The sequence below is a fragment of the Pipistrellus kuhlii genome, unplaced genomic scaffold (genome assembly GCF_014108245.1).
Source record: "Pipistrellus kuhlii isolate mPipKuh1 unplaced genomic scaffold, mPipKuh1.p scaffold_m20_p_7, whole genome shotgun sequence".
In the NCBI taxonomy this organism is placed as follows: domain Eukaryota; kingdom Metazoa; phylum Chordata; class Mammalia; order Chiroptera; family Vespertilionidae; genus Pipistrellus; species Pipistrellus kuhlii.
In genome coordinates, this window is record NW_023425573.1 from 69,104,584 (window position 1) to 69,124,790 (window position 20,207).

The window sequence follows — 20,207 nt, forward strand, 5'->3', positions numbered from 1 at the left end:
TCTTCCTTATATAAAATGTACTGTATCCACAGAACAGAAAAGAGTATTCAAGACTTCAATCAAGTAGGAAGGCACTTAATAAAATTGACTTCTGATAGTTACTGTTCATTGTGATCAATTAACATGACAACAGAGAGAGAGAGAGAGAGAGAGAGAGAGAGAGAGAGAGAGAGAGAGAGAGAGAGAGAGAGAGAATGAATATCAATCTGTGACCTGGAGAGTCATTAACTTCTTATAAAAGGACCTAATGGTGGGTAATTGAAGCTGTGTTCTAAGTAAAGTGGACAGTTGAGAATTTTGACCAAGTAACGCAAGCAAATGATTGGGATAAGGGAAAGAGTGTGCCTGGATTAGGCAGTTGATAGACTATGGATACCAGGCTTACTACTCACTTGGTTCCTTACTCAATGCTTTACTTTCCTTGGTCAGCCCTCTCTCCTGCAAATCATCAGATGTTCAAATTTGGGAGGAAATGTCTCTCTGAGAAGCTTGTCAAAGTCAGAAAGTCAGTGAGCCAACATATCCAGTAGAAAGGCCTTTTCCAACTCAAGGAGCCATTGCTAATGGATGACAGTAAAAAAAAGGAGCAGTCACTGCTGCCCGGTTCCTGTAGTCTTTCACTTCTGGAGTCCACCCTAAGGAAGAACTATCTTGCTCCAACATCATTAGATTCTGTCATTCCCTGAAGGATCTACAGAGATCTGCAATTGTTTGAGAACCAAATGAAAATGGATGCCTCTAGGGTCTGTGTTTCAATACCTCTCTTCCTAGTTGTATAATGCCCAATGTTATCATTCTAACATCACTGCGCCTATTTTACACTGGCCGAGGAAATTGCCCTTAGCCTTTGAAATCTATAGCTTCACCCACTTAATTACTAATGCAAGGATGCGTGTCACCTATGTTGTTACCTAATAGAAATCTATACTATATGACTAGCCCTATCTTATAGACATTATACTTACTGTCTATCTCATTATACTCTTATCATTAGTAAGTATATGTTTCTTGATGTTGCAGGGAGGAAAATTTCTCCTTTACCTCTTTGTGTCACTAGGCCTAAGCATTAAACGGATGTAAGACAGATTAATAGGAGAAAAACATACGTATTTTATTGAATTTTTACATATACATAGGAGCCTTCACAAGAGAATGAAGACCTGAAGAAGTGACCAGAGCAGAAAGCTTTTATACCATTTAGACAAGGGTAGCATGTAGAAAAGAAGTAACTAGGAAGATAAAGGTTAGTTTAATAAGGGTTGTTTTTATAGATTTCCCAGCCTTAAATTTTCTGTTTCTGATGATGAGAATGTCTTCCTTCTTCCTGGGTATAAGGAGGGCATCTCTCACCTGAGGGTTTTATGACCTATTTCAAAGAACAATGATGAAGGGTGGGGGAGGCCCAAGTGACCTTCTTCCCTCTGCTGTTTTTTTCAAACTCCTTCAGTTTAAGATATTCAATATGCCAAGCTACCCTATTTTGGGAAACATGTTACCTCATCATGTGATTATGGCTAATTTCATGAATGCATAAAATGTGAGAGTTAACGTGAACCCCCTAGCATTTAGAAAAATGATCAAAGAGGGTAATTGTATTTCTCAAAGTTGCATAGCAAGCTAATCGGTGAACCAAAATAATAATGTTAGTGGAGAAATTGAATGAGAATGTTACTGGCAATTGGACCTTGGTTCAGCAACCTCAGTGTTTGAGTTCTAGCTAAGAAAGAATTCAGAGTCAAGACTCAAATACAAGCAAAAGTTTATTTGGAAAGGCACACAGGCAGAAGTGAAAGCAGTGAGGCTGCTGGGCTGTTGGGCTCAGAAAACAAGTCACAGAGGCAAAAGAAGGCCCGGGGGAGCTTAGCAAAAAGAAAGCAAAGACACACACATTGAGGGAAGGAAAGGCATGGTCTTGCCCCAGAGAGAGAGCCATGCTGGGTTCTCTGTCTTAAAGGCTTTAAGTTTGGAGATTTTAGGAGAGGCCCCAGGGGAGTGTCTCTGCCCGGAGCTGAACACAGCTGAGGCCTCGATGTTAACTCTGGTTTGACCAAAACTCTGTCTCTGTGGTCAACATACCTGAGGCTTTCTTTGTTCCTAAGATAATTTGCTTCTGGTCAGAACTTCATTGTCCTGAGGGCTTAAAGCTTAACGGAGTGGCCATGCAAAGGCTTACATGGAAGTTGTACAAGGCCATTCTCTGTCCCCCTCTAAGGGGGTCTACAGTATGACTGTCCATCTGTGAGGGGAGGCAAGGTCAGGGGAGAGTCAGACTGCATGGCCAGTGATCTGAAAGGTCTGGGGGTCTAAACCACATGACCAGCAATATGATGGGGCCCAGGGAGGTAACTCACCCTGAGGGTGAGTTTCTACCCTACAGTTGTCCACTGCTAGGTACCCAGGGCTTTCTTCCCTGGTGATCTTCCACATCTGGCCCCTTGTCCTTGCTCCACTCACACCTGCCTAATTGCCATCTATAGTAATAACCCAGGTTACCAGCCTCACACTTCCTTCACCATCTGAATCATGATGGTACAAATCAAGACACTTAAAGCAATGAAAAATGTGGGAGTAGATCAATATGGAACTTTCTGTTCTATGTTTTCCCCAGCTGTATAATGAAAAAAAAAATAAAATCAAAACTTCATTACTTTATATTGTGAATGCAATATTACTATTTTCTTCTTCACTTTTACTCCTGAGTGGAAAATAATAAAGATCACTAGCTATAAGCAAAAGACAACTTAATTTTCTCTCTTTGTAGCATACTATATTTGTTATAATTTGTTCTAACATACCTTTATAATCCATTTCAATCTTGACATGCCTAGTCTTCATTTTATCATGTTTTTCCGTACAACCCACCCTGGAAATGCTCCTCCCATAAAGTTCCTATATGTATTCTTTGGCTGAGCAATAAACATATCCCTCATTTTTGCCTAGGAAAATGAAACTGTATGGAGTGATTCACCCATGGCACTTCTCTTTTAGGGTCCCAGTATAGCAATCTAGAATTGAGGATCGTTTTAAGATCTTCCTAAGTGCCCATCTGTCTTCTTTGCCCTTGAAATTTCTCCCTCTTCCACCCTGTCCTTTATTCCACTCCCTCCCCTCCCTCCTCTCACTTTATTTTTGTAAACCACGCTCAATATTTTTTTCTCTCTCTCTCTTTTTTTTGTTTTTTTTTTTTGTTTTTTTTTTTTTGTTAGAGTAACAGCTTTGTCTGCCTCGGGCGATGTTATCAGCACTGCGGATGTACACTGGGCAGCTTGTATCCTCGCATCTCAGAATCTGATTCTGATTCTTCTGTTACAGCCAACAGTGCGGGCTTTAAAAATCAATTCTTCCATTCCTTATCTCTTTCTCTGCTTCTAAGATGACCAAGTCTTTCATAAGTAATGGCAATATTGAATTCAGGGTGCCTTAAAGGAAAAATATATTGCCATTTGTGAAAAAAGCAAAAATGAGGCTGCAATTAGGTGCAATAACTAATGCTTAATTTAGACCCATTTTACACAGACTTGATACAAATTGGTTAATATAGAGTTTTTCCATTAAAATACTTTTCATGAGAATACAAGAGTTTAATTTTGTTGCTCGTGTGTGTGTTTATGAACTTCAGAAGAAAAGTTACTTCTCAATGTCAGATTTTCAGTAGGAAGCAAGAGAATGAGGATGGTTATTCTGGGTCTCTGTCTAACCTTAACATGTTTCAGTATACATTGGATATTGATGGTGATATGTGTGACTGTCTAGACACAAATTAGTAAGCAAATCTAAGCTGATCTTGAAATTCTGAATTGATTATGAGACTTAATGTCATGCTTTATATTTAGATCATTGAATCTAATATATTTATCTTTCCTAATGGTTTATTTAACTTGAAATGCCCTTGCATAGTATGTAGCTTGTTTGCCAGATTCCACATTTCTTTAATGAGTTCATATATTCTTTTCATCAATACCTAGGAATATCATTTAATCTCTATGATCTTCTATAATGACCTCTGATCTTTTCTCACAATCTTTTAGATTATTTTATTATCCAAGGGTGTTAATATTTTCTCCATGATTCTTTAATCATTAAATATTGTTCTCTAAGAATATTATAACTTGAGCATGTTTCAGGAAATCTTTTGAGATAGCAGGAACATATATATCTCTATGAATTATCATGTGTCCTTCAGGCATTAAGTCAGCACAGATACACCAAGTGTCACTCACAGTGCAGGACTCACCTGGGTGTCAGGGTATGTGGGGCACCTCGCTTATTATGGTGGTTGTTTCACCTGACATAACTGTATGTGGTGGCACTAAAATTTTCACAGTAAGAACATCACCCCCATTTTTCCAAATGCCTTGGATCTTTAACTGACTGTGCCAGTATTATCACCCACTGATGTGACCAGAATCACCAAGTACCTAGTATACTGAGCTCTGGGATAGAGGTATTTTTTATATTTGAAATTATGTTAATATCATAATGTTAATCCTGAAGTTTTAGCACACCACAAACCAAGCCATCTGCTTAAAATCATACTAGATGGTGATATTAAAAATAATGTCACTTCTCAAAGTCTTAACATAGGGTTTTATATAATTTAGAGAATATATGTGATTACATTAGACTTTTAGTTCTTATAATCATCAGAGGGATGCAAATTAAAATGTCAGTGAGGTGTCAGAATGACTATCATCAATAAATCAACAAACAAATGCTGGCAACGATGTGGAGAAAAGGGAACCTTCCTATATTGCTGGTGGGAATGCAGATTGCTGCAGCCATTGTAGAAAACAGTATGGAGTTTCCTCAAAAAAATTTAAAATGGAATTCCCATTTGATCCAGTGATCCCACTTCTAGGAATATATCCTAAGAAACCTGAAACACCAATCAGAAAGAATATATGCACCCCTATGTTCATAGTAGTGCTATTTACAATAACTAAGATCTGGAAATAGCCCAAGTGACCATCAGTGGATGAATGGATAGAAAACCTGGGGTACATTTACACAATGGAATACTATGCAGCTATAAAAAGAATGATCTGTTATCCTTTGAGACAGCATGGAGGAACCTGGGAAATATTATACTAAGCAAAATAAGCCAGTCAGAAATGTCTCTCTTATATGTGGAATCTAATGAACAAAATAAATATATGAACAAAATAGATCCAGAGACATGGGTAGTTGGACATTCCTCTCACAATCCAGGACTGCTGGCTCCCAACTGCTCGCCTTCCTGCCTTTCTAATTGCCTCTAATTGCTTCTTCCTGCCAGCCTGATCACCCCCTAATCACTACCCTGCCAGCCTGATTGATGTCTAACTGCTCCCCTGCCAACCTGTTTGCCCCCAATTTCCTCCTCTGCTGGCCTGGTCACCCCTAACTGCCCTCCTCTGCAAGCTTGATTGCCCCCAACAGCCTTCCCTTGCAGGCCAGGTCTCTCCCAACTGCCCTCCCGTGCTGATCATTTTGTGACAGCCATCTTGTGTCCATATGGGACAGCCATTTTGTGAGTGGGAGTGACAGTCAGCCATCTTGTGTCCATATGGGGACAGCCATCTTGTGTGTGGGAGTGACAGTCAGGTTGCACATTACTCTTTTATTAGGATAGAGGCCTGTTGCATGGGTGGGGGCTGGATGGTTTGCCCTGAAGGGTGTCCTGTGTCAGGGTGGGAGTTCCCTTGGGACATGGGATGGCCTGGGAAATGGGCCTGTGGTAGTTTGCAGGCCGGCCATGCCCCCTAGCAACCCAAACAGAGGCTCTGGTATCTAGATTTATTTATCTTCTAGAATTGAAACTTTGTAGCCTTGAGCAGAGATGAGGGCCTGCCTGGGCGGGTGGGAAGCTTGGCTTCCTCCATTGCTTGGGGAAACCCAAGCCTCCTGCTTGCTCCAGCAATATTTGTTTGATTAATTTGCATACTCATTCCTGATTGGCTGGTCGGTGTGGCTTGTGGGTATAGAGGGGGTACAGTTAATTTGCATGTTTTTTCTTTTATTAGATAGAATGAATTGCAAAGATAGCACAGAGATTTCCCATATGCTGCATGCCAAGATATCAAGATTCCCCAATTATTAACATTTTGCATTTGCATCATTCACTTGTCATAACTAATGAACCAATATTGATACATTATAATTTCACCTGATGTCCTTTTTCCATTTCAGGATCATATCCAGTACACATTACACTTACCTGTCATATCTCCTTAAGATCTTTTTGGTTGTAACAGATACTCAGACTTCCCTTGCTTTTGACAAGCTTGGACATTTTGAGAACTGGTTAGGTATTTGGGGGGGATTTGTCTCATTGAGATTTGTCTCATGATTAGATTGGGATATATTTTTTGGAAAGTAGACCACAAGTTAAAATGCTTTTTTAATTACATCCTATCAAGTTTGCATATTATCAATTGGACTTGTCACTGATTAGGTGAGCTGTGGTCACCTGAGTGAAGCAATGTCTGTCAGGTTTCCACTGTGATGTTCCTCTTCTCTCACCTCTTTCTTACTGTCCTCTTTATAAGTTACCATGCACACCCCATACTTGAGATGGAGAGCATTGTGTTCCACCTCCTTGAGGGTGAAGTATCTGCATAAATTATTTTGAATTCTCTTGCATGTAAAGTTTGTGTATTCTTCCCTATTTATTCAGTTATTTACATCACAATGCATGTATAGCTATTTACTATACTTGCAGGCTGGCCACATCCCCCGGCGACCCAAGTGGAGGCCCTGGTATCTGGGATTTATTTATCTTCTACAATTGAAACTTTGTAGCCTGAAGCGGAGCCAAGCCTTCTGCTAGCTTTGTGGTGGCAGCCATTTCTGTTGGGATTTATTTATCTTCTATAATTGAAACTTTGTAGCCTTAAGCGGAGGACTGGGCCAGCCAGGGTTGTGTGAAAAGCTTGGCTTCCTCCATCACCAGAAAAACCCAAACCTCCCTCCAGTTCTCTCCATGGTTACAGCCATCTTGGTTGGGTTAATTTGCATATTCACTCCTTATTGGCTGGTGGATGTGGCTTGTGGGTATAGCAGAATGATGGTTAATTTGAATATTACTCTTTTATTAGATAGGATGGACTGATCATTAAAGACTAAAATCTATATAGAATTGATCAAAAGTAGCTAAACTATATTAGACAATATCAGCTATACAATCCCAGTTAGCCAGACCTTTATTCTTTTACTGGACTTTCAAGTTGTTATAGTGCTCACTTTGCATTATTTCAGTCATTCCTCATAGTGATACTATGGAATTGTTTTTGGGCACTTTTACTCTCCTTGACTTATAAAGGAAACTAGCTTAAACAGTTAAGTTTTAGGTTAGGGGACTTGTCCAAAACCCCTTGACTATCAAACAGTGGATTCTAAACCAGAAGTTGGTACCATTCACCATTCTCTATTTAAATATTTTGCCATTCTGCTATTTGGCTTCTTCATTCAGTTCTTTCTCTACAAAGTAGTCAGATGATCTTTTCAAAATCTTCATCAAGCCCTATTTACTCACTTGATTAAACCTTGGTCATGAGTTACTATTTTATTCTGCATATAATGCCACATCCTTGGTATGGCCTTCACATCCATGGCCTCACTCATGCTCTCTCACCTTTGTCATATGCCTCCCTGCCCCTTTGCTCCCCAGGCTCTGGGCACACTGGTCTGTTTCTTCTTCCATATGTGACTAAAGACCTCCCCCCACTTCCTGCTCCCCCTGTCTAGAGTGCTGGGCCCTACTCTTCACCTGGTAACTCCCTTCGTCACAAAGGCTTGAGATTCTATGTGAATTCCCCAGAGAAGCCTTCCCCTAACACAGAACCAGTTCCTCTTGGCGTCTTCTTTTGGCAAACCCGAATTCTCCATTAGTTTTTACTGATATGTTTATCTTTGATAGTCTGTCTAGCACCGGCCCTCTCTGCTTGTGTAAAGGTCTCCTGCAGTGAGAAACCATGTCTATTTGGCTTGTTTCTGGTCTCCTGCTCTGATCCAGTGTCTGGCACATAGTAGCTGCTCAGTAAACAGGTGTGATTTAAGCAAATGAATAAGTCTATGAGGGTGTGTCCATACCTCCGTTGCTAAGTGGAGCTTTCTATTAAATTAGAAAATAATGTCAAACCTGTAGATTTTTCTGTATATCATGGGAATATGAAGATGGCTTTTGATACTTGAAACAATTTAAGCAAGTCTTAGAAAATTGTCAGAAAATGAGTTTAGAAAAAATAGCATGGATTATCGAGGGAGATTATGCAGTCACCTTCCCCAGAGGTTTAAACAGAAGACAGTACTGAAATTGGAGGAAGTTTAAGGTCTATGTGAAGGCTATAGATATCGACAAGATCTTCTGTGGTGACAAAGACTTGAACATTGGAATTCTACTCTTGTTTCAGATTTCAGTTTTTTTTCCAGCATGTGCTATCACATGACAGATGCATTCCTAAAGATCCCCACACAGGACTTGTGGGGAAATGAAGTTTTGTCAGTGATGCATTAAAAAATAAGAGGGAAAAAAAAAAACTAATAAAAAGGGCAGCTAATTTTGCATGTGTTAATTGACTAAGAAATACAGAAATGATTTACTAAATATGGCACTTCACCCTGAAAAAGTACACAGTGTGCTCATAGGAGAGCTCCGTGGCAGCCTGAGCCACTGTGAAGCGGCAAAAGGAAGGCTGGAACCCAGGGCAAACTGTGCCTCCATCTGCGGATGACAGCGGCTCACCTCGTGCTGGGAGGACTGAGGGGCCTGTCAGTCTCTGAGATGTGGATGATTTGTGTATTTATTTCTGTGTTAGGTTGAGTGGGATGCAGTTTTCCATGTTGACTCATGTTTCTCACGAATAAAATTAGGCATAAGAAAATGTGAGATTTGTGTGATGCTCAAATTTTCCCAGTATATCAACTGCATTGGAATAAATGTGCACCTTTAAAATACGTGTTAGAACTGACCATAATAGGCAGGGAATGGGGACGTGAGGCCTGAAAAGTGTGGTTCTGGTCCCAGAGCTGTGATTACTAACCTCCACAAGCTTCTTCTCTCTCTTGATCCTAGTTTTAAAAAGCTTTCAATGAAGTTGGGAACAACTGACTTTGCCAAGTTGTTCTGAGGACTGGATACAGCAATGAAGATGAAAACATTTTACAAAATGAAATATGGTCTCCAAATTCAATATTTTTCTTATAGAACTAGGTCAGAATTAGAGACAGAAGCTGGAGAACACATGATGGAAGGTTCACACACTTGGAGTCAGCTTTTGTTGAGGAAACTATGCAAACCTTCCTTTTGAGAGGAATTACATGAAGTCTTTGTCACTGCAGGGGAGGAGGGTGTGGCTCGCAGACCTTCCTGTGGACTCCTGTTTAATGTCTCTTCTTAGGCTCCGGCCAGGCCTGTGTTTGTGATCCTGGGGTAGCAATTTAGGAGTCAGGTTAAGAAAAGCCGAGGAGGAGAAACAGAAGACATGATCTTAGTCAATAAAACAAGGAGAAATACAAATGTGAGGCCTAACCAGTTTTGAAAACTATTCTTACAGCTCTCTTAAGATAGCTTCTTAAAGCCAGCCCAGCCCAGCAGGTCAATGGAAAGAGTGATGTTGCCACCGGTGCTGTAACCCAGGTTTTTGTGACAATGTCTTTACTTACTGCTCTTCAGTACCCAGTGGCACCATATCAACAATACCCAACCATTCTCCATCTCTCCCTCCCCTTCATGTCCCTGCTGTAAAAGATGCAGAGTGACCAGTGAGAGAAAGCCAAGATTGCTTTCACACCCAGGAAAAGCGAATACAATAAGTAAATGAAGTCTGGCCAATCCACTTACTCTCTTGCTCCTGTTAGCCATGTTTTATAATTTAGGAAAGAATGTTTTTCTAGATTTGGAAAGTAGATGTGGCTTATTGTCAAACTTTGCTGGCTTAACTGCAACATACTCCTTTTGAAGAAAATATCTTTTAATAAATAACTTTTGCCTCCATCAGTCTTAGAATTTCCTAGAACTTTTTCTGTGTTGTACAGGTATCATTTGAAAAGGCATTAACAAATTGAGCGGAATGATTATCCATATTATCCATAAAACTTCCTCTTATAGAGTCGGGGGTTCTTCAGTATAGTGGGGAGTGAATCTATGTAAGATGCTTTACTTTAGAAGAAAGTAAGCATGCTGTTTCTCTGCAAAACTTCACATTGTTCATAGGGTATGCTTTTGAATAATTTAAAATATACCACTTTAATTGTCTGTTTCTGGAATTAAAGCGCAATCTTTCAAATTCTATAATATAGGTGACATATTCATGTTTCTATTAGTCCAATGTGTATATATAGAGAGTAATGTTGATTTTATATAATAATTGAGTAAAGCATTTACACTGAGTGGCCAGATTATTATGATCTCTGAATACGTAATAATATAGCCACTCAGTGTGTACTTATGTGTGTGTGTGTGTGTGTGTGTGTGTGTGTGGCTGTGTGTGTGGGTGTGATTCATACACACAGTGGAGGCCTGGTGTATGAATCCGTGCATAGGTGGGGTCTGGCCAGCCTGGCCAGGGGGAGGGGCTATGAGCAGTTGGCTGGCCTGCCTTCTGGTTGAACTCCTGGTTGAGGGGCTATTTGCATATTAACCTTTTATCATATAGAATACACACTGAGTGGCCAGATTATTATACAGTCAGAGATTATAATAATCTGGCCACTCAGTGTATATTCTGTATGCAAAGTGCTTAATTTAATACCAACAGTAACTATAATAGCATAGCATATAAAAAAAAGGCAGGAACAACAACAAAATAAAAACAATATTAGAACATTAGCATGATTCAGGTGGTAATGTCAGGAGGATCTGATCTTGTGTGCTTTTTACCAGTTCCTGGAATGATTTTTTGCTGAAAATCTATTCTGGATCATCCAATCCCTCTTTTAATTTTTGATGCCCATTTGTGAGCTGAGCTGGTTTTCTGGGATTATAAATACAATGGGTAGTTTATTTATCCTCATATTATCTGTGAAAACCTAATTGGACAAAATAAAACATTCTTTAACCTGTTCTCATGAGCTCCACGTTGTAATCAGCTTGAAATTCTTGTCAATTCTATAAACACGGTAACGTTCCCTTTATAGCATAGACCAGAGAGTGAAGACATGAAATAATTCTGGACAGGTATTAATGACCTCAGTCATTATCACTTGAATTATTATGCACTTGATGGCATTATTGGGTCATAGATCTTCATATCTGCCCAGGAAGCCACCTGGTTCAGGGGAAATTATTTAAACATTAGAGTCAAATCAGCCAGGATTGAAAACCTATTATCTTCTGGTTTTTAATGACAAATTACTTAGATGTTTCTGATCCTTGGTTTCCTTGTCTATAATAAGATATTAATGATAGAACCTACTTTGTGGGGTTGTAACAAGGACGGAATTAATTAATGTATATGTAGAATCCAAGTTAGCACTTAGTAACTGACATCTATTACTAATTATTTTTTTGTCATAATATTTAAGAAACACCTTCTTAAAAGTCATTTCCTTTGCGCCTTTTATAGCACGAGAAGCTGATACATGAATTGGAAGAGGAGAGACACTTACGTCTTCAGAGTGAGAAGCGGTTGCAGGAGGTAACACTGGAGTCGGAGCGCAGCCGGATTCAGATGCGTGGCCTGCAGCAGCAGTTCTCCAGGTATGGTTACAGCCTGAGCTTCTTGCTGCAAAGGGTGCATGCTTCCCTACACCAGTAACATCCCTTCTTGTGTTTCTCCTGTGCACACTTCTGTTGCGTCTCATTGGCTAATTCCCCTACAGTGTTGGCCTTGTCTTCTGGCCAAGCCATCCTATTGAATTTGGACCTTCATTTGCACCTGAAATTTCATTTGCACCTCACCTAGTCTTGGCTTTATTGAGCATGTTTCTTCCTGATGACTTTCCAAAGGATCTTATGGTACATTGTGGTGGTTTTGTGGCCTATTGGCATGTTGTATGAAAGGGCATCCAGGAGGATAAATTTCTCTGGTCATCATAATTCTATCTTAAGGTAGAGAGAGTGTGTGAATCTAATCATCCAGTAAGCTCTTACTCATGACTTAGAGGGAACATTGAGGAGTATTTAAAAAATAAAAATCAATAAGCTCTTTCTCTTTAAAAAGATAAAACTTGAATTTGAAAGGAGGATTCAGAAAAAAAAGTAGCTCTGCTTAGATTTAATTCCAGCACAGTCAGAATCATTTAGTCTTTGGTTATAGTTAACATAGGGCTAGGTGAAGTTCAACTTGTTATTTAAAATCTATTAAGTTCCATGGATAAAACATGAACTCCTGCAGTTACAGTACTAAGACCAGATGTGGGCACTCTGTGAGGGACAGTGTACTTTCTTTTCTATTTCACTTCACCATTTGCAAAAGCAAGAAAATAATTTTTGAGATTCTCCCAGGCAGAATCAAATTTGAGAAGTTGCCCTTAAATTTTCATGAGCAAATTCTGTGGATCTTATCTTTAATTTACTACTGGTATTTGGCTATGATCAGTCAGCAATTTTCCACTGGTGTGCCACAAGAATTTTTTTAAAAACATGCAGTACCTGGCTATATAGTCAGGGGCACTGACCTCTTTTCCCTTAGATTGTCAAATAAGAAAATGACAACATCCAACACAATAATAGCTATTTACTGTGAAGAATCAAAGTTAATCTATTTTTTTTTTCAAATAGGCAAAAAATATGTCTTAGTGTGCTACGGAATTTTAGTAATTAGTTTATGGGTGCCATGAGATGAAAAAGGTTGATAATCACTTTGAATAGTGATGGAGAAGATAGCTTCTTCATTATAAGACTTTTATAATAATTTTTAATTTTCAGATGTGTTGCAAAGAGAGACCATACTTGAGCTTTTAGGTAATTCCTCTCATTGTGGCTAATACCAGGTATGTGTGCTATACTGGTTTAGAGGAATGGATAGGGAGGATGGATAACTCCTCTGTGTTTCAGTCATAATTTAATACCCTTCTCAACTCTTCAAGCCCATGATAATATTATACACAGGTGCTGTAGAAATGCACCAGTCATTATTTTAGCAAGTTCATGTCCCACTCCTCGCAGGCTATTACTTATACAGCCCTGCGCTCCATTTTTTTATTTCATTGATGGTGACTCTCACTTAATAACTCCCAACTTGAACTAATAGATCTCCGCTCCAAAGCAACTTCCAAACAAGCACTGCTTTGTAATACTTTCCATTTTAATGATAAAGAAAAGAAGGAGGCAGACCTCTCTACCCTTGTTCTGTCTAATTAAGACGCCTCTGTATTCCAGCTATTGATTTCCAGGGCATGAGGCACATGGCACAGTAAATTCTGTTTATATGATGCCAGGTCCTCTGCTATGAATCAAAAGGCAATACACACAGATTTGAGTTCCACAATAGCCAAGTCTTCATCACAGGCTGAGAGAGAAGATAATTCTATGTAAATCAAACAGTGTTTAGTTTCACATACTGCCTTTGGGAAGATTTTTTTTGCCTCTCCCCCACAATGTTTTCTTATGTAAAGCTTCATTGAAACTGAAAAGTTCAAGTCTAATTACAGCCAAACAACTAATGTAAAGGAGCAGAAGATGGGGGGAGGAGGGGAAGCATGTATAACAGATAAGATTATTATAGAATAATAATTTAACTGGACCCTCTAATCCATTTTCTGATTACCTTACACATTTTAAATTTTGATTTGTAAGATATTTCTCATTATGATTATTTAATCAACCCTATTTCTATAATTTAAGTCTTGTAAAGTTCTTGGTGTTGCAGAACATGCCTATAGTGAATTACCCTCAGATTGTTCACCACCTAAATGCTCACATAAATAATTTCTATAATTGAAATTATTGTATTTAATTAAAAACTTGTACATTCCCAATTTTATTGATGATTGGGTTTATGTTATACATGATTAGTTTATTTTATACTTGATGATATCTGAATGTATGTTATACATGATGAAATCTGAGATATGGACTTTGAGATTTTAACTTTTTTAGTGTTGCTCATCGAATGAAGTTACTTTGAAAAATAATGCTAATAGCTTAGCTTTTTCAAAAGATATGAAGTGGCTTATGATATAAAAGATGGCTGTACAATCAAGCTTATAAAATAAAAACAGAAAATAAAGATCACGAAAGGAGAATGCGGCAAGAGATCACAATTATATAGCCAAGTGTTCTCTGAGAATGAGTATTTAATTTAGCTCTAAGTTTCCTGGCATAAAAGTTTAAAAAGGAAAAGAAGAGGATTGTAATTCTTATTTCACAGACAAAGGCTACTGCTCCTTAAAGAGTAATAAAATGCATATGACACAGACCCCTTTATAGATGGCATTGAAAGGCATAATAGAGAATAATCCAAGATGGTGCAAATTAGGATTAATTCTTAGAAGTGGTTCTACTTCTGCTATGCCACTTATATCTACAAAGTTAGGCAGCTTCTGACTTTCACATGATTTAGGAGTGCTGGGTTCATGCCTAACACAGGAAATAAGATGAACTCCCGGGCTCAAGGTTTCCAGGTCAAGCACTATACTGCAAATTCATGAGAACATCCAAATATATACATGTTGTAATACATTTTATGAACCTGGGGCACAGAGACATGAGATGCTGGAGCCTGGGCTAAGTCAGGTGAGGTGTTTTTCTAGCATGTTTGATGGTATTGTAGCCATGGGAGTATCTGAATGGTAGTTGAGATTCTCAGTCTCAGATTCAGGGATGAGGTGACATATTGGAGGGGAAATGAATAATTGAGAAGCTGGGACAATTAGGTGTGCTTGGGAATTCGAGAGATGTGAGTTTTAATGATCAGCAGTGGTCTAAAATTTGGGGGTTGGAGGGAGTATGAGCCAGAGGTTACATAATCAGCTCTAAGCTCATAAATCAGCAATTGCCTGCACTGAGAGAAATGCAGGCAGCCATTGCAAACTTGATTCAAACCATGTACGCTCTTTAAGTACAGAAAGAAAAAATATACTTTCCAAGTAACCCTTCTCTATAGATGAAGGGGTATTTTGTCAAGGTGGTACCTAGAAGCAGCTAGTGGAATCATTAGGACTGCCCCCTCTTTGTGTTTATTTCTGTTGATATAAATCAAAGATGCTTTCCAGATGTTATACTGCTTGCTCAGCCCATCCTCTGTGTGGTGCACATGGCTGGGCATGCCTTATATGCGATTAGCTTTGTGACCCCTATAATTCCATAGGCTCCACCCTCCCTTTAACTCTTTGTTTGAACCGATTGTAGCTAAGGTTACTACTGTGGACTGAGGCTGTGGCACTGCCTTCCCTCCTATGTAAAGGTAATGTGCCTTTGCTCGTTGAATGAAGTTACTTTGTAAAATAATGCTAATAGCTTACCTTTTTAAAAGGATGTGGAGTGACTTATGATGTAAAAGATGGTTGTACAATCAGGCTGATAAAATAAAAACAGAAAATAAAGACCCCAGCCTCATTACTCTACCTGGAGTGAAGGAAGTGTTTGTGTATCAGCTAGAATCAGGGGTCTTCAAACTACGGCCCGCGGGCCACATGCGGCCCACAGAGGAGTCTGATCCGGCCCGCCAGGTTTTTTGGGCAGTGAGCGCAGCCGAGGTGTTACAGTAGGAATTAGTAGTACATATAGTCCGGCCCTCCAGCTCTCTGAGGGACCGTGATCTGGCCCCCACTTTAAAAAGTTTGAGGACCCCTGATTCACCCAGAGAAGCATCTTCAGGAAGGCTGTCACATTGAGATGGAATAACAGTGGTTTTAAACAAAAAGACTTGTGAGGAAATAAGCAAGTCTACAGAGTACTGATTACATGCAAACTATGCATGATTTGTACATGTTTTAGTTCCTTTGGAAACAGTGCATAGATTGTTATTGGAAGCTGCTGTTCTTATCAGACAATGAACCACTTTTACTGCACACAATAGGAGAGAACACAGTGTCTTCAAAGATGTCCAGCCCAGCTAGAGAAGCCTTATGTACATATATGAACAAATTAACATCTATAGAGTAGCTGTAAATGAGGGGAACTTTTGTCCAAATTCAGGACAGCCAGATCTCATATTTGTAGTGGGCATGTTATCGTGCAAAGACATGATTCAAGCCAGATGAAATTGATAAGTGTGTAGTGATACTGGCAGTGATAATACATGTGTGTGTCATGTGACAGCTCTATATTAGAATCAATCAACCTAGTAGACCCACCACCAGGCAGACATATTTTGTAAACTATTCACAGTTAGGGAAGCACATTACACCCAAAGCATCAGCAGGAATCAATTAGCATTTCTCTGTAGCTGTGAAGTGTTCTGTATGTATATTTAAATGATGCAGTGTACATTGAAGTAATGAAACAATTAAGCTGTCACCCATGATTGATTAAGATAGTTAAAAATCACCCTGACAGAGTCCAGGCTTCACTCTCAACCTCCAGGATTTCTATGCATCTGTTTTGACCTTCTCTCCTAGCACTCTATCTGCTGCCTTGAAGCTATTTCTTTGCTCTATAATGGGGTTTTCCCCTATCACAGTTGATTGCTACGCTTAACTGCAGTCCACTGCATGCTGAACTTCAAGGAGACAGAAATGGAGATAGTTTTACTGCGTAAGTTGTTCACTGGTTGCTGTTTACATTATCAGCTTTCAGAGACTTTATGGAATCCTAGGGTTCATTTTCTGCTGCCCATTTGGAAGCTGTAGGCACCTGGCATAGAAGTGTGTGCTGAAGAGGATAATATGGCCCTTAAGCGTTCTACTCACGTATTTTCTCCTGCCTCTGTATCTATCTGGTACATTAAAAGAACATTTCCTCTACATCATTAGAAAGAGTAAAACATAACCAGATAAGAAACGCCGTCAATTGGCCTTTGGACAGCCAGCAGCATGGAGCTCCTTGCCCCTCTTCCACACTTGTTCCATCTCAGACCTTCTTCAATTTGAACTTCTCAGGGGCTGGCTCCTGAGAGCATGTTCCTCCTGATGAATACAGAGGCAATCTTCCTTCAATATCTGTTTCCACAAGGTTAGCAACATTTTCACTTGAGACATCATGAAAATGGGGGCAGCTGAACGGCTCCTCTGAGCAGGTTGATGGGAAGTTTCCCATGGCAAAGTGACATCAGTTAGGTGATATGGTTTCTTTAAAATACCAGAGTGGAAGGAAAGATTTAAAATGGCATTTTTTTTGAAATGCCTGGTTAGCCTAATGTTGGTCATGTTTGGGTGTGAGGCATGTCTATCTTATGACCTAGTGTGGAAGCGCTCACTGGAGCAAAGCAGGGGGAGGTGACACCAACAGTACAGAGAATGGAGAGAGAGAAAACCACTCTCAGCGCCCTGAACAGTTATTCTCTCAGCGTGGAACGGCCTGGATTTCTTTGCATTTCTGCTTGAGACATGATGACACTGCCATGATTTCTCCTTAAATTCAGCACGGAGCTATGCACTGTTGAGTAGACAACAAAAGTTATATTGTCTATTAATTAGTTATTGCTGGTTGAGGGAACAATATGAACACAGAGTATACAGGTCCGATTTCATTTCAGAGAGTAATTTCCTATTAAGTGAGTTTCTAGGACCCGAGTCTAGTCCCTCTTCCAACTAGCTTAGTGTCTTTGGCTAATTTGACGTTTTTCTGGATCTCAATCTGCTCATTTGAAAAACGAGGATGTTGACCTGCACTGTAGTTTTGCATTGCTTTTCATGCCTTTTGAAAGAGAGCATGTTAGAATTGAAATGCATGTCCTGCATGAAATGGTAATTGCACTGTTATAACCAGGCCTTGAGAAGTTCTAACAACCAGGCTTTTGTTTTGAGGGCTAGGGCTTGTTGCCCACTTTGTCATCACAGTGGAGCTCAGTGGGACTGGGCTTTCGTCCGGTCTGTCTTGGTTATCTGACTCTGGAGAAGTTGAGATTAGAAAACTGCCAGGCCTGGATGAAATATCTCCATTGAGGACGGTCAAAATTGAATACTGAGGAACTTGACTGGCAAAGGAAACTAATATCCTCTGTGGTAGACATAACCATTATTGCTCTTGGCTCTGATGTTGTCTCTGTTAGGATTTATTTGAACTGGTTTGGGGGGAAACCTGAAGAAAGAGAATTTTATAACAACCAGAATTGTTTTCACTTTTAACCATTTTTTTTTTTCTGAAGAAATAGCCATCAGTAAAAACACCATTGGCTTAGTCTTTCTGCTATACATTTTTTCAATCACCTATTATAATTCTGAATGTGTTACTATTCCCATCCCAGCACTCTTTTTCTTTTAAAAAATAAATGCAAACTATAGAAGAATGTGTTTCTTCTTAACTAGAACCGAACTTTGTTGTTATTCTCTATAACAAATGCTTTTTGAGTAAGATTTACCGAAAATCCATTTTTTAGGTATACAGTTTGATTAGTTTTGACAAGCAGATACCATCTACAATCAAGATGTAGAGCATTACATGCCCCAGAAGAGTTCCCTCGTTTCTCTTTGTTGTCAGTTTCCTCTCAGCACCCCAAGCCTCTGGCAAAGACTCCTCTGATTTCCCTCCCTATAGTTCTTAGTTTTCCTTTCCCCAAAAAAGTCTTCTAAGTGAAGTTATAACAAATTTAACTTTTTTGTGTGTGTCTTTTCCCTTAGCTTTTTTCACTTAGCATGTCTTTTGAGATCCATCCTTGTGTTGCATGGGTCAGTATTTTTTAACTGAATTTGAATAAGAAACTGTCAAAGAGTTCTGCAAGATGGCTGCACCATTTTGCTTTCCCAATAGTAATGTAAGGAGTTCTAATTTTTCATGTTGATAAATGTTTCCTGAAAAACACAGACACAGAAAACTTACACAAAGCAAACGTTTGGCCTAATGGATTGTTCTAAGGTGAACACTTTGTGACCAACATCAAGCCAAGAAGAAAACTCTGTCAGCACATAGAATCCCCTCCTGATACCTCCTCTCAACTTCACCATGACAGTTTCTCAATAAATAATTATTTCCTGACTTTAGAACAGTAACCTCCTTAAGTTTGAATAGTTTTATAATTTAATGTGCATCCTTTGACACACTAAGTCTTGACTAATTGTCATAGAACTGACTATATCTTTTAGATTTCCTTTAATCAATGGGTACCCTTCATCACTTGCTGCTTCTTCAGATTTATCTCTTGAAGAACCTAGAGCATTTGACCAAGATATTTTTCTCAGTCTACATTTGTTGATTATTATTCTTAGGATAATTCAACACGTTCCTCTGTTCTCTATATTTTCCACAAATTGGCAGCTACTTCCATACATTGTTCTTAATAATGATTTGAATAAGGAGTTAAAGGTTGCTATTGTATATCCAGGTGGCAGAGTACTTTTTTCATTTCCCTTATAAGTCATGTAGTAATACTATCATTAGGCAGTCAATATTGATTTTTTGGTTGAAAAGAAAAAAAATAAGGGAAAAAAAGGGAAGAAGGAAGGAAGGGACAGAGGGAGGGAGGGAGGAAGGAAAGAAGGGCGAGCCAATATGTTACTATGAAAGACTTAGGTTGCACATATGGAAGAATTTTAAAGATAGTGTGCTTATGATAGAAATTTGCTTCCAAGAGAGGTTGCAAAATGGCCATTTCTGGGGATCTTTAAAAATTTGATAATAGTCATCATTCTTAGCTATATAAACCAGGATGCCCTGGGAGCATGAAGACCCAATTTCCTATTCCTGGTCTTCTATGATAGAGTACTCAGCTATAAAAGATGAGTTGCCTGTTTCAGAATATTCTTTGCAGAATTCCTGTCTGCAGGGCACTAAATGGAATTTGGTGCATTGAAAGTTTACTTCCCTTAGGACAAAGTTTACTTTCAGAGAATGTTTTATGACCCTCAGATAACATTTATACCAGTTTTCTACAGCGGAGTCTCAGTAGTGAGGACAGTTGTTCAGATTACCTTTGTAGTCTATAAGCAGTGTATTTAATGAATGGTATTTCATTATTATATATGTACTGCACAGTATATCTTTTGAGTGCTGATTATAAACACTTGGAACTGTTCTTTGGGATCCTTTGTTTAATTTATTTAAAAAATTCAGTTAATATGGTTATTGTTATAAATGTCTACAAGTGTTACTAACAAACAGCCTTAATGCTTTTCTCAGAATAAAGTTGGAAATTAGAAATACTGAAACTACAGGGTTTTGACAGAAGAAATGTGTTACAGTTTTCATT

General features: G+C 39.0%; 1 protein-coding gene across 6 annotated transcripts in view; it reads left to right on the forward strand.

Annotated features, from left to right (window-relative positions):
• Nucleotides 1–20,207, forward strand: part of NCKAP5 (NCK associated protein 5) — a 909,053-nt gene that overhangs the window by 473,590 nt on the left and 415,256 nt on the right. For all 6 annotated transcript variants that reach the window (XM_045575730.1, XM_045575732.1, XM_045575733.1 and 3 more), the window contains one exon: nt 11,544–11,677. In XM_045575730.1, coding sequence (XP_045431686.1) covers nt 11,544–11,677 — 134 coding nt within the window. The remainder of the gene's footprint in view (nt 1–11,543; nt 11,678–20,207) is intronic.